The 14,812-nt window shown below is 34.2% G+C and overlaps 1 protein-coding gene across 7 annotated transcripts in view; it reads right to left on the minus strand.

The window, feature by feature from the left end:
• The window catches only part of TRPC1 (transient receptor potential cation channel subfamily C member 1), a 59,123-nt gene that overhangs the window by 42,149 nt on the left and 2,162 nt on the right, over positions 1 to 14,812 (minus strand). For 5 of the 7 annotated variants that reach the window (XM_043474194.1, XM_043474193.1, XM_043474192.1 and 2 more), the window contains exon 2: positions 5,622 to 5,776. The exons of the other annotated variants lie outside the window; for them this stretch is intronic. In XM_043474194.1, coding sequence (XP_043330129.1) covers positions 5,622 to 5,776 — 155 coding nt within the window. The remainder of the gene's footprint in view (positions 1 to 5,621; positions 5,777 to 14,812) is intronic. 7 annotated transcript variants of the gene reach the window in all.

Here is a 14,812-nt window from a genome sequence, read left to right on the forward strand (position 1 = left end):
ATCAGTGTCCTCAGAGACAAGGAGAAGTGACTTTACAGTTTTACTCCCAAATGATAGCTCATTTTGAAGCTTCAACTCTGATAGGAGGAAGAAAGTAAATAGAAGAAGAGTAAATGGAGACTTTTCAGCTTTTCAGTGTAACAAAATCTTCAGTCCTATTATGGTACTTAGCAACTGAGATCAGATTTTCAGTTTCATTTTGTTTGGCTTAAGGAAAACCATAAAGGCAGAAGCAAAAAGTGGAGATAAGTAACAATTTAATCTAAGAAAACACTCTGATTATTTTCAGTATATACATTTTTTAAACTATTATAATCTTTAATAACTATTTAAATCAACATTATCTCCCATAAAAGTGAAACTGTATCAGCTCTTTAGTCTTTGTAGCTGAAAAGAATAAAGCTTTCATCCACTTTATCTGCATGTTAAAAATAGGACTAAAAATGGCAGACTTTATCTGGATGTCTAAAAATAGGACTAAGAACCCCAAGGAATGGAATGGGGCCACATTCAACCATTAGGAACTGCCTGTGTCTTCCCATAGGAAAAACTCCTCATCGTCATGGGAAATTTAATTCATTATTTTATCCCTTAAAACTTTTAGGTTTCATTGAGCTGTAGCCTGTTCTTTAAAATCTAGCATTATTATTCTGCTTTGCATACATTTCTAACTTCAGTTTGATACTTGGTCAAGTGAAACAAACAAAAAGAACCATGTGTTCCATTCTATTAAACAGTTCACTTATGATTTTTAATTTTAACCTATAAAGCTAGCTAACTATAGTAATGCCACTGCTCTCAAAGTCCAAATACCACACAACTCCAATCATCTGAAACATCATCATGAATTCAGCCGTAAATTTCTTCCCAAACCATACTGAGCTGTCACAAACTAACTTCATGGGCATTATTCCTTAGAAGGAACTGCCTCAACCACACTGACTTAAGAGTTGTCTATAAATAACAGATACCTGGCTCTCCCAAGTACCCTTCTGGTCTTTATTGAATAAGGGAACAGCTAGATTAAAATCAACAAAGAAGGGAGGAAGGACGAAAAATTGCTAAAAGTTGATCATTGAGAAGATAAAATATCAGCATAGCAAAAACACTATCAATTCAAAGCAGTCTGAAACCATTTGATGTAAGGAAAAACATAATAATTTCAGACTATAAGAAGCAAATAAAATGATTATACTCGTGATGAGTCCCACTTATGATGCTAAAGTTAAATTATATTCAGATACACTATTTAGTAAAGAATAAAGATTCATGTTAAATCTTTCAAAGCTTAAAAGGATAAGCTTCAGGTAGAGAAATATTTATTTACATAAAAAAGTCAAGTAAATAAGGAGTTGCCATTGACATGTTCTATACAAATGCTGTTACTTGATACATAAAAAGGTAGTTCTAAAGGGGAAAAATTATTTTAAAAATATCCGTATGTACACAAAATGTCCTAAGTTTTATTTCCCAATTTCTTAGATATTTGGCTATTCTTTATTAAATCTGCTTAGTACATATTTATCATGTGTTAATGGAGTTACTCCCTCCCTTCTCATCTCAGACTTTGTCAACAATTCCCATACTCTTTTCTCTAAGCTCAGATTCTCATAAATTATCTACTTTCTTACCAACGATAAATTTTCCACCTTGGTATTCTATTTACTGCTCTTGTCTTCTATAGGACCCTGGTCTGTCATTCGCAGAAATACCAAATCCTAGCTCCTACTTTCCAAAACATGAAATACTTCCTCACTTTTTGCTAACTTGACTTGATCCTTTCTCTTGAGCAAGACAAACAAGGTCCCTGCTGTCAAGCAGCTTATTTGGTGAGAGAAGTTGTCATTGTTGTTTAGCTCTTTGCAACCCCATTGACTGCAGCCTGCCAGCTCCTCTGTCCATGGGATTTCCCAGGCAAGAATGGAGTGGGTTACCATTCCCTTCTCCAGGGGATCTTCCTGATCCAGGGATCGAACCCGAGAGTTCTGCATTGCAGGCAGGTTCTTTACCACTAAGCCACCTGGGAAGCCCATCTTCCTCTTACCACTCAAGTTTTCTTTCTCTCATTCTGCCAAACTTCTCAAACTCATGCGTGTCATTTTCTCTAATTCTACTGATGCCAGAGTTTCAAAATCCAATGGCCTTTCCTATCATTTTCCTGATTTCTAACCAACTAAGAAAACTGTTTCTTTGGTTTTTCACAATGGTCCATGATCCTAACTCCTTTAATGAAATCCTCTCCTTCTAAAGACGTTTATTAATGTAGATGCTCCCGGAGAAGGAATCAGCACTAGTTGTTTGCTCTTCTTTGTGATTTCATCCATTCTCTAGGTGTCGGACCATCCCCATGCCCATGACTGCTGTATTTCTCCAGCCCAACCTCTCCCTAGAGATGTAAGCTTTCCATTGAAAACTGCCTGATAGCCCCAAAATAAACAAGGCTAAAACCAGAAATCACAGTTCTCTGCCGCAAGTTTGACTTAGCTTTGTAACTTCCTGTTTTCCTTTCATCATTCTCCCAGTAACCCATGTTTATGATTTTCAGATCATCTTGGACTCTTTCTCAATCCTCCCTTCCAAAGTTAAATACTCACTAAGTTCTATCAATTCTTCCTTCACAGTATCTCCTACATTTGCCATTATTTTTCCCCTATTCTCATAGCCACGGTTCAGGCTTTAACCTCTTTGTATCTGGATTACTATAAAACACTGCTCACCCAAGCTGTTTATAGCCTTCCCCATTTCCTGTTTTTTTAATCTATACTAAACACAGCCACTAGATTAGGTTTCCTAAAATATCACTGTATACATCACATCCTTTCTCAAAAATCTTGTAATGATCCCATTATTTATCACATAAAACCCAAATTCCTTAGACCAGCATTCAAGCCCTTTTCATCAGTTTTGTTTTAGTTATTTTTCCAGATATTTCCACTACCATCCAACCCAAATATCTTGTTCAAAAAGACTAAGTCAATTCACTGTCTCAAGAACATACATTGAACATATCTTTGTTTCTATCCTTCTCTATATCCTGTTCCCCTCCTATGTATTAAATACATATTTTTTACAGTAGTTTTAGGTAATAGTGTAAAAGCATGGACTCTGGCAGTCAGAACCTGAGTTCAAATTCCAGATCTGGCATTTATGGAATAAGTTTGCGCATGTTACTGAAGCTTTCTGTACCTCGGTTTCCACCTCTATAAAACAAGGATGATAGTAGTACCCAATTCATAGGGCTTTTGTAGGGATTAAGTGACTATATTTGCAATTATTAATATTTCAAGGCTTGAGCTCAATTGACACTTCCATGAAAGCCTTCTTGATAGTGACAATCCACAGTGATCTTCTCTTTCCTATGTTTCCAAAACACTTATGGTAAACCACTAAAGGTTAAGAATAAAATAGGGTTTCTCAATAGTGGCACTACTGACATTTTGGACCAGATCAATCTTTGTTGAGGGGCTGTCCTGTTCACCATAGGATCATTAACAGCATCGTTACCTTCTACCCACCAGAGGCCAGGTACAAACCCAACCCTTAACTGCAAAAGCAAAAATGTTCCCAGATATTGCCAAATGTCCCTGAGGGACAAAATTGTCCAGTTGAGAGTCACTAGTATGATACAAGATAAAATACATGAAAGCAATTTATAACCCCTAAGCAATATACAAGGATCAGTTATCATTACCACTCAGTACATATGAAATACACTTTTCTATTATTTAATTGATTTAAAATTCATTGTTCAATTTGTTTTAACATACTTTTGTACAGAACTCATGTTTTACTTATTCATTTCCACAATGACACCCAATCAAAGGTTTCAGACATTTGTTGACTGAGAAATAAGACACAGGCAACCCAGGACAGGACACGGTGAACTAGAAAGAGCATGGGATTTGCAGACAAAAGATTTGGTTCAAATCTTAGCTTTGCCCTTATTTATTTTAGAACTTTGGGCAATACATTACAGTCTGTGAGCCTCAGTTTTCTGCTCTAAAAAATATAACATCTGTATAGGCTGGCTATGACGTTCAAATATGATCAGGTATCTGAAAGAACCATGTAAATTACAGAAATTGTATATACAGACTTATATATAAAAAGAAAATGATTACTGTACTGTAATACCTCTTGTATATGGAATCATCAGAGACTTTCCTTGTAACCTTATTTTCTAGGTAACTGAAGCTTATGCTTTTAAGTATTTAACTTTAAAATTTAAACAATTTTGACAGAATTTTTCTGCTTTCAGAAGTACTATATATATTCCTCTTTCTTCTCAAGCAATATATACTGAATGTAATTTAATGTTCCCTTACTGACTCTGGGCTCTTGTTATAAACATTAATTACCACTCGAACATACAGTTCCCTTAGAGATTATCAGGTATGTAGGGCTGTTGATCTCCTTAAACAGAGTCGGAGGTACTGAGCCCAACTCTGTTCCACTGTAGCCTCGCGCCTCTTCTGTTGCTCCCATAATTCTCTATGGACTAGAAAAACTAAGTAAGTTTGCTAAAAGTGTAATCTAAAATGAGAAAAAATAGACTTTGAGAGAAGATTCCAGATAAAGTTCATAAACGGGAAACCTCATCACATCTAATCTGGCTGCTCAGGGGTACTTTTTACTTACTTTCTGGTTCTTGGTGGTATTCTGGATAAATGAAATTTCTGGAAAAGCAATTTTTTTCTACTTAAATATGTATATACAGAGATGATACCAGATGTTGTAATACATATATATATATAATATTTATAATAGAAATGTATATAGGACTAACCTATTTATTTTTTTAAAATCTATGAGTATTTCCTGATATCACTCTTTAAAAAGGCTCATTAATTTAAAGCTACAACACAGCAAATGCTCAAACTATTTGAAAGGAAAAAAGAGCCAGAATTCAAATGCAAAGTCCCATGAGAAGCAAAACAAAAACGAAGGAAAATAACATTAAATTTCCTTCACATCTCTGAACTAAATTCTTTCAAGATACACATGCCTACTTTTTTGCCTGAACTGATATGAAGACAAGCAAGAAAGCTCAATATTTCCCAATTTAAAAAATTTCATTCACATTTAGTTATAAGTAAACACTAAATTTCAGACAAAAAGAAAAATTTAATTAAACTTAGGAGAAAATCGAAGTCAAATTGAAAATTGCTTTGTATGTGAGAAGTACTTTGTTCTTATGCTTGTAAGTTATACGGGCCACAGAAATACCTGTTCCCCTGACACTTCCAGAACACTTGTACTATTTTTAGATATATAAAATAGATAGTAACAATATAAGTAATAAAAACAAAGTCATCTTTAATAAGTCATAATAATTTACCTCTGTTGGATGTTTTAGAACATATAAGATGAGGAGGAGTGAAAATTGGGGAAAAAATCAAGTCAAAATATTATATTTTTTAAAAAGGCTTTTTTTGGGTTTGTTTTTAAATTTTTAGTAGCTCAAAACAAAAGGTGAAAGAGAGAAGAAAAACAGAAAGGAAGAAGGAAAAAAAGGAAGGAAGGAAGGGAGGGAGGGAGGAAGAAAACTAGAGAGAAAGGACAGAACATGGCATATCTAACAGCACTTAAAAGCTACTGGATAAAATTATCTAGCCTTGTACCTGACAACCGTAGTCCAAAAGAAGCTGCAGTATATCCAAGTTTTCGTTTTCAATAGTTATGGTAACAGCATTTCTCCCAAGCACATCTACGCAATTTATGTTCAAGTCACCTGAACTGTTTTCCTCCAAAATCTTTTTAACCATATAATAGTCACCTAAATAACAATACACAAACATAATTTAATATCCATAACACATTAAATAAGAACAACTATAAAGAAAACTTAGCTTGATGATTTAAAAGATTAAAACACCTAAACTCATTTTTGTATATGGAACTGCGCAAAGAAAATGTGAACATTTCCTTGCTGAAAACTTATACCCTGATTTAAAAAAGATATGTACATCAGTAACAAATAGAAAAAATAGAAAAATTTTAAATGTACAGTTTAAAATATGTTGTTTAAAATTCAAAACTGATTGATAAGGAGAAAAACTTTTAGAAGATATTTCAAGTAATAAAGAATGTCTAAAAGTACAGACTGAGTGCTAGAGAAATAAGATAGAAAGGATTTATGTTTTATATCTCAAATACATACACAAATTTAATTGTTAAATGGTTAAAAACAAGATCTAGTAATAAATGGAGGCTGTTATGAAGAGGTTTTTACAGGGGAAAATACACTTTGGAAAAGCAGTGTGAATGTATATATGCTCGTGGGTATGCACAGTAAGAGGGAAAGATGCCCAAAATTCCTAGTCTCCTCCCCATTCTACCAACACACACACACACACACATCTCATTAATGAAGCTATTTAGATTAAATGATGGGATATTCAGCTCACAGAACTCTAAAGCAGGACTATGATTAACGCTCGTAGAGGCCAATGTCAGACTATTTCAAAATGAAATCTGACCTGTCAGGATTATGCAGATTAGCTTCTGCCTCACTCTGCCCCACATCAAAACAGCTAATGAATGGGGGAAAATGAGAATAATTATGGAGTAATCATTTTCACAGAGGGCCCACTATACTTGTCTGCTAACCAGCTGGTGCAGTAAGTAAAAGGGGAAAAAATCAAAAGAGAAATGCTAATTAAATGGAGGAAAAAAGCTAAGTGGGTTTTCCTTTATTTCATCTTGCTTTTTAAACATAAGATGAATAAACCATTTAAAGTGACTTGCAAATATAGCTGTTCCTTGGCAGTCTATGAATAAGAAACAGGAAGAGAACAATCAGAGTGGAAACCAGAAGGAAAAAGAAATGAATGATTTCATGATACAGAAAGAGAAATTCTAAAACTGGACTGAGTGAATAACAAAGAAAGGTAACAGATTTTTTGTTGCTGTTGTTAACATTTCAAATTACACTATTATTTTTAATCAGTGACTTTTAAGTCCTCATTTTTGGAAGGTGCTGAATGGTAGTTTTCTTGATGGTGTATTCCTTATTTCCCTCAAGAAAACTGGTCAGAAAAAGAAATTATCTCCTCAAAGCACTATTAATTTATATTTAAATACTAATGCTCCATGGCAAAAACTTAGCAAACACTTCACAAAGTGAAGTTCTGAATCACAAGTTGAACCAACAGTGAACATGCAGATAGATCAGTGAAAATTTATCACTAATCCTAGAAAATAACTTTAAAACCTGAATTTATTTCAGTGTCTTAGTTGTAGGAGAATACTACCCATAAAAACTCTGGCTCTATTTTCTTTGATTTCATGATGCGCCTAGGTGAGGAACAGTTTTTTCCTTTATCCTTGGGACTCACTTCTTAATCTGACTCTGCCCTTCATTAATATGCAATATTTTCAGCCGTTTTCTCTTGAAATATTGCTTCATGTCCATATTACTTTTTCTCCTATTGGAACTTCTTTAGGTATTATGTTAGATCATCCCATTCCAAATTCTATGTCTCTAAAGGTATATTTTTCTTCTTTCTTCCTCTCTTTTCTGCTTCAGGATAAATTCTTCACATTTCTCTTAAGTCATTTATTCCTCCTTTAACTGTTTCTGCTGATTACTCCATTTTTTTTTGATGACTATATTTTTTATTTCTCTAAGCTTTATTGGATTCCTTTCCAAATCTTTTGATCTACTTTCTTATGTTTTCATTTCATTATTTTAAGCTTGTTGTCATTTAAACACTTATCTTATGGTCTCCATATGACAACTGGGCTTCCCTGGTGGCTCAGTGATAAAGAAATCCCTTGCCAATACAGGAGACATGGGTTCGATCCCTGGGTCGGGAAGATCCCCTGGAGAAGGAAATGGCAACCTATTCCAGTATTCTTGCCTGGAAAATCTGATGGACAGAGGAGCCTGGCAGGCTACAGTCCAAGGGTTGCAAAAGAGTCACATGACTTAGTGTCTAAATAACAACAAAACACAATAATTATCTGAGGGTCTTATGGATTTAACCCTATTCATTGCACCACTTGTGATAATGAAATTTTCAATTGGGTATTGCAAACTCAACTTCATGCAGTTTAACTCTGGGAAACTAGGCAGCCTAGTTTGGAAGCTTGCCCCACCAAGGATGTATGTGTTTGCTTCTTCCAAATAACTCAGAGGTTTTGCCACACTATGAATCTTTTTTTATATTAATTTCTCAGTTTAGGTTTTCCCAGAACAAGAAGTTAATATTAATTTAAATTCCAAGCCAACAAGAGGCAGAACATAATTACAAATTCTTAGGGAAACCTTATTTAAAAGCTTCTTTGTAGTCTCCCTTTGCTGATGGATGGGTCCTTTTCCTCATCTACCCCTTTGCTGGAAGTATACAGTCCTTTAAGGATCCTGGTTTCATGCTTGCATGCTGTTCCAACTCTCCACTTTGTACAAACTCAAAGCTCTGTAACTTATTTCCACGTGGGCATTAAAATTCTAATCCCAACAATGCCCAGACCATTAACTCTTGCTCCCACCCATAGAGCAGTCAAATGTCAGCTTACACACTCCTCTGTTTTTCAGTCTTTTCTTTATGTTTGAATTTTTTGTTTTCCTTACTCTCTTGAAAGCTCAGTTGTTCATTTAAATGGATGTTTGCTATATTTTATCTAAAATTTCTAGGTGATTTGAAACAGAAGGGTCTTCATATTATTTAGTCAGCCATACTATTAGAGACAGAAAGGTATAAAGAACTATATAAAGATAATTCTTACATAATTTTATAAATTTCATGTATAATAAATGGTCAAAAACAACTGCTACACATTTAAAAGTTTGAATTACTGTTTAAAAAGTAATTTGTATTGCAAATTCAGATTCTAAAGATTTATGGTTTCAAAGACTATTTCCACTACAGTCAGGGGCTATACAAGGAAAATATAAATAAAATTTATAATAAAAACTTTATTAAAATTTCCACCCTGCCACAGCTGACAAACTCATGCAAAAGAACAACCACAAACTATAGTCACAGAACCAACAGGAGACCTAGAGTGGTTCCTAAGCATTCTACCTAAGTTTAAATTTTCAAGCCATTTAAAACAATGTACTGTATTCAGAAAGCCCAGAAGAGTCTTAATATTTATAAGGAGTGTATATGTAAGAAGAGATTAATAAATTTAAAATACATAGCAAGAAGCTAGTTATAGAGAAGGATTACAAGTCTTATGGGTCAGGCAAACATAGCAATGTTTTTTCATTTTACACTGAAGTTGCTTTTGAAAGTTACATACATCTTTTCAAATACCACATACAGAAGGAAATGCAACATGATCCATTTACTTTTTTGGCTAGATGGTTGTCTTTATTCAGTGACGGAAAAAGAAACTTTCAATCAATTCCACCAGTAAACAAACTCAATGGCAAAACTTCTCAGTCCCTTCTCCAAAATGTCTCCCATACTAATCTACTTGTATCCATGTACATACACTACTAACCTCAGTCCAAGACACCATCATCTCTCTCCTGGACTGATATGGCTGCCTAAACTCTACCACAGGGGTCAACAAACTTTTTCTCTAAAGGGCCATATAGTAAATATTTAGGCTTTGTGGGCCATACTATCCTCATTGTAAGTACTCAACTCTGCTCTTGTTGCACAAAAGTGGCCATAGACCATATGTACACAGTGAGTTTCAATGTGTTCTAATAAAACTTCATTTATGGACACTCAAGTTTAAATTCCATATAACCTTCACATTATGAAATATTATTATTCTTTTGATTTATTCCTGACCATTTGAAATGTATGTAAAAACCATTCTTTGCTCACAGGCTTTACAGAGACAGGTGGCGGATGGATTTGGCCTGTGGGCCCACCTCTACCCTGGCATCAGCCCTTTAATCCACTCTCCACCCAGCAGCCAGAGTGATCATATGAAAATCAGGTTTTAATCCTCAAGACTTTTAATCACACTTTAGTAAATTCTATAATCTTCACTGTGGCTTACTAAGCCCTATGGGACCTAGGGCTTGCTACCATTCTGAATTTACCTAGGAGCCACTCTCCCCCTCACCCAGCATGATCTTTCTATACCAGAGTTTTCCAAACCGCAGTTTGCAAACAATTTGCAGTCACGAAATCAATGCAGCAAGTCCTAACCAACAATTTTAAAAAATGAAATCATATATAAAAATACCAGGGTAATTCCACAGATCCTTAGCAACAAATTTTCTCTGACCAACCTGATATATTAACCCTGGCCAACTTGAGGACTTCCCTGGTGGCTCAGATGGTAAAGCGTTTGCCTACAATGTGGGAGACCTGGGTTTGATCCCTAGGTTGGGAAGATCTCCTGGAGGAGGAAATGGCAATCCACTCCAGTACTCTTGCCTGGAAAATCCTATGGACAGAGAAGCCTGGTAGGCTACATACAGTCCATGGGGTCACAAAGAGTCGGACACAACTGAGTGACTTCACTTTCACTTTCAACTTGAGAAAGTGGAGAAATTTTATGGTATTAATGAATAACTGGTGGCATCTCATTTTATTTTCTGGCATATGATGGTAAATTTCAACATCACTGAAATGGGAGCACTCATGTTGGTCAGTTTAATTTTATGGTAACCAAATTTTCAGTTAGTTATGAAGTATGGGATGATATATCTGTCAAAAAAATCTGTTTTTCAAACCAAGTTTCTATAACTTTTTGACTATGGCACATTCAACATTCTAGTTGAACTATTACTAACGATGCTTAAAACAAATTTTATTTATTAAGAGGAAAAAGAATAATGAGATAAAAAATACAGTGCCATGATCAAATCTAATTGTTGGCTCTAGAAATATAAGTAGTAACAATACTGATTAAAATGTTAACTCCACAGCAAACTTCAAATTAGTTTGAACCAAATTCTTAAAAAAAAAAAAAAAAAAACTACATGTAAGACTTTTAGAGTGAAAATGATTTAAAAATGTAGCTTTACCAAACTTGCAAAAGCCAATATTTATCATAGACCCCTAATGTATTTCCATTCACATTGCTGTGAATGAAATCTTCAAAATTAGGTACAGAAGCATGGTATACTGAACTGTCCATAGTACTCTGAATATTTTTGTAAAAAGACAATTATTACTGTAATTTCTTAGTCATTTATATCTGTTAATGAAGACAATTAATGATAATGAATATCACCTGACAAAAGAGCAAAGCTGAAATGCTTCAGGAAAATATTATATTAATAGTGTAGAAGGTAATGGTTATTTTTTTTTTAGAGTAAATTAGTTTATAAATTGAAAACTGCTAATATATTCTTGAATCTATTAGAAGCAATGTTTACTTTGTAATTACAGTCTGGAATATGATTTGAGATGCAATTCACAGTGATGTTACAAGTACTATAAAACTTTAGTTAATATCAGGTATGCAGTATTACAGTTTCATAAATGATTTACTGTTGCTTAAATTTAATCTCACGTACATTTAAATTATACATATTTATAGAACTGAAAAAGTACACTAATGATCAATATAAATGAAGCTACAAAAATATAAAAGGATTAGTAATGAAGCAAATATGACCAAAAAACAAACTCATGTTTGTTTTTCTTTAACAGAAGCTATTAATAACAGTGCTGATCACCATTTTATAGGTTACAAAGTTAGGGCATCCAAAGAAATTCCACTGAATTTCACAACTATAGGACATGGTATTGGATAATACCACATATTAGTCCTGATAATTTATGTCTTTAAAAGTCACTACTTAATCACCTCTTAGTGACAGCTTTTGAACTCACTGCATATTAAATTACTAATCCTAGAATTTAAACTTCTTAGTATCAATATATCTGGTGAAGTCAGTTATAAGGAAGATATTTACAATACTGGAAGCAGGGAAGAAGAGGAATTATTTCTAGGTTGCAACAATATCCATGCAATAAAACCTAATCTTTTAGTATCCTCCCCAAAGTTTATAATATACTAGGTAAAGGGGTTTGGCTTGGGTTACATTTAACTTCACAGATAAAAGATTGACTGTATACTAAGAATATCCCATCTTCCAAATCACAAATAGGCCATATAGTTAAATTGAGCATTTGTTTCTTCCCTTCAGACAGATTTATTAGGCCCAAACATACTTTTTTTTCCTTACTGCTCCTCACAAGAGAGCATCTTCATTACACAGGAAACTACTAAAAAGATAGGGATGTAGTGAGTTATTTCTTGATAAAGCACCTTTACAGTGCCTTAACAAAATTAGCTTGATAAATGTTATACATTCAGATGATGAACTGTAGAAAAGAGCAGCGAATTAAAAATGAAATAAAGAAACACTTGTGGAATCACTACAAAGAAATACCAGCAGTACAGAACTGAGAAGCAGCTAGCTGCTCAATGATTAGTCTGTTACATACTCTCCACAAGATCTTGGTGATTTAAGAGTCTTTTTTGTTAAAATAACTGGTGATTTGAAAAACTCTCTTGTCCAAATACTTACACTAATGATAATTTGTGAAATGTTTGTAGAATTGTGTCTATAGTACCCTCTTTACCTCTCCTTGCTGCAAAGTCTTCTCCCGTCACATCACATACCTCTTTGCATTAGGTGTCCCTTGTCAACATAAAACTTCTCGGCAGTTTTACCAGTACTCCACACTTTTTCTTCCCACTGCCATCCTCTCCAACCCCAAACACTTCAAAGTCTCTTTTCAAACAGCTTCTTTAAAAGTCCCACTAAATAAATTAAGTAAAAGTGCTATTAAAACAGCAGCTTGACATCACCTTTCCTGGAAATGTTACCCATTTTAAAAGCATGCTGAAACAAAGGCAAGCAAAATTTAAGTGGAATCCAGGCATCAAAGCATGCTCCATACAATGCAACAAATCATACCACAAAGGTGACACAAGACTCTAGACTATTAAGATTAAGCCCAAGAATAAGGGTGAAATTCGATTCTTTCCATCCCTCCCCTGACTCCTGAATGCTGAAATTCAAGGGCCTCCTGACATTAATTGCAAATCGAATTTCCAGAAAACGCTCTTCATGAAAAGCTGACAGGGACTGAATCAGACTGAGTCCTTTCATCATTTTCTTTTTCTGCACAAGAACTGATGACCGATCATCAGCAAATTAAAGGGTTTATATTAAAGCTACCTACTCAAGTTACTTTCAAAGAGCATACGGAGCTTAGGTGCTCCCTAAATAAAGGTATTAATCTTTTCTCCAGCTCAAAGGCCTGAAGTAGACCACTGTCTCCCACAAATAAAAGTGGCTCATTACCACACTTAACTTTCAATGAGAAAGGAAAAAGACAATGGGTGGTAAGAATCACTGCTTAATACTTCATATAACAACACATGTATAGAGGCTCTTATTTCAATTAACTTTTACCTCTGAATTGCAGCATTCTATGTCTAAAAAGAACATGCGTACTCAGAATTTTACTAGGTGGTTGGGGCAGACTTAACTTTACACAACTGGCACAGAAATCTTCTATTTACTTTTTCTTTTAAATTTTTCAGACAGAAAAGAACCAATGTTACCTTTAAGATGATTCTGACACACTTTCAAGATCACCAACAGTCATTATTAAGTGGCCACTACCTGGGTCAGCACTTGCCTAGGTCTATAGAACTAATTTACATAAAAGTCAGCAATACACACTATAAAATCATTTTTATTTCCTATTTTTTTCCTTTACTCCTTAAACTGTACACAATTTTCAAAGAGCCACCCATCTACTAACAAACACATACCACCGCATCTTCACAATTTCTGCTTTAGGAATTCTCAAGTGGAATACATTATGAACATTTTACACATATAGAGAAAAACTGCTAAATGAAAGAGGATGAGAAACACAGATAATCTAGAGCAAATTTGCTCTCATCCTTTTTTACTTTTACTGGACAAGTATAATCCATGGAAATCTCAGTTAACAAGAGACATAGAGAGCAAGTGTAATTTCGAACCAGTAAGTTCCAAATATGGTTGTGTCTTTTCTAACATAAATGATTTTCATTCATTCAACTACAACTAGATCAATAAAACTCAGTAGTTTAAAGAGTATAGACTCAAAATAGATCCTAGTTCTACTACTTCCTAGCTAATGTAACCTTGGGCAAAGTAATTATAAAGTTTTGCTAAGCCTCATTTTCCTCATTTGTAAAATGGGGGATAACAACGTATCTGGCTCATGGGGTTGTGAGGATTAAATGAAATCATCTATGAAAAGCATATGACTCCACCCAGAAAGCTGTCTCAGTAAATGTTTGCCATTTGGTTTGATCAAAGTACAAAGTAATAGTGGAAACTATAGCCACTTTAGGAAATTTTTCACTTTTAGATTTGGTTTGGGTAACACTGAAAAAGGTTTAACAATATTAGTGAATATAAACAAAAAAAACCCTGCTATCACTAAAATTTATTTTTTAGCATAAATGTATATCACAAGTACATGTAAGAAATAAGCCATTTTTCAATATCTAACCCAAGAATTCATTTCAACATACCTAAAACAAAAAATACCTACTTCATCTCACTTGTTAAAAAATTTTTTAATCTATATGGGAGAGAAAAAGCATATTTACTTTTCACCCTACCTCCAAAAGCCAAATCTCTCCAAGGATCTTACTGATGTTATAAAAAGGAAACTAACAAAGAATACCAAGGCTATTTCAACTGGCACGACTTGATAGGCTACAAAGCTATCATACATTAAAACTCCTTTGAGATATGTCATGCAATAATCCTAAATATACACACCATACAAGTATTTACTCAAGCTATGTTCCATTATGACATTCCTCTGTCCTCTGTTTGACAAGAATATTAAATTGCCTCTCTTAACAT

Source organism: Cervus canadensis, chromosome 7 (genome assembly GCF_019320065.1).
Source record: "Cervus canadensis isolate Bull #8, Minnesota chromosome 7, ASM1932006v1, whole genome shotgun sequence".
NCBI lineage: Eukaryota > Metazoa > Chordata > Mammalia > Artiodactyla > Cervidae > Cervus > Cervus canadensis.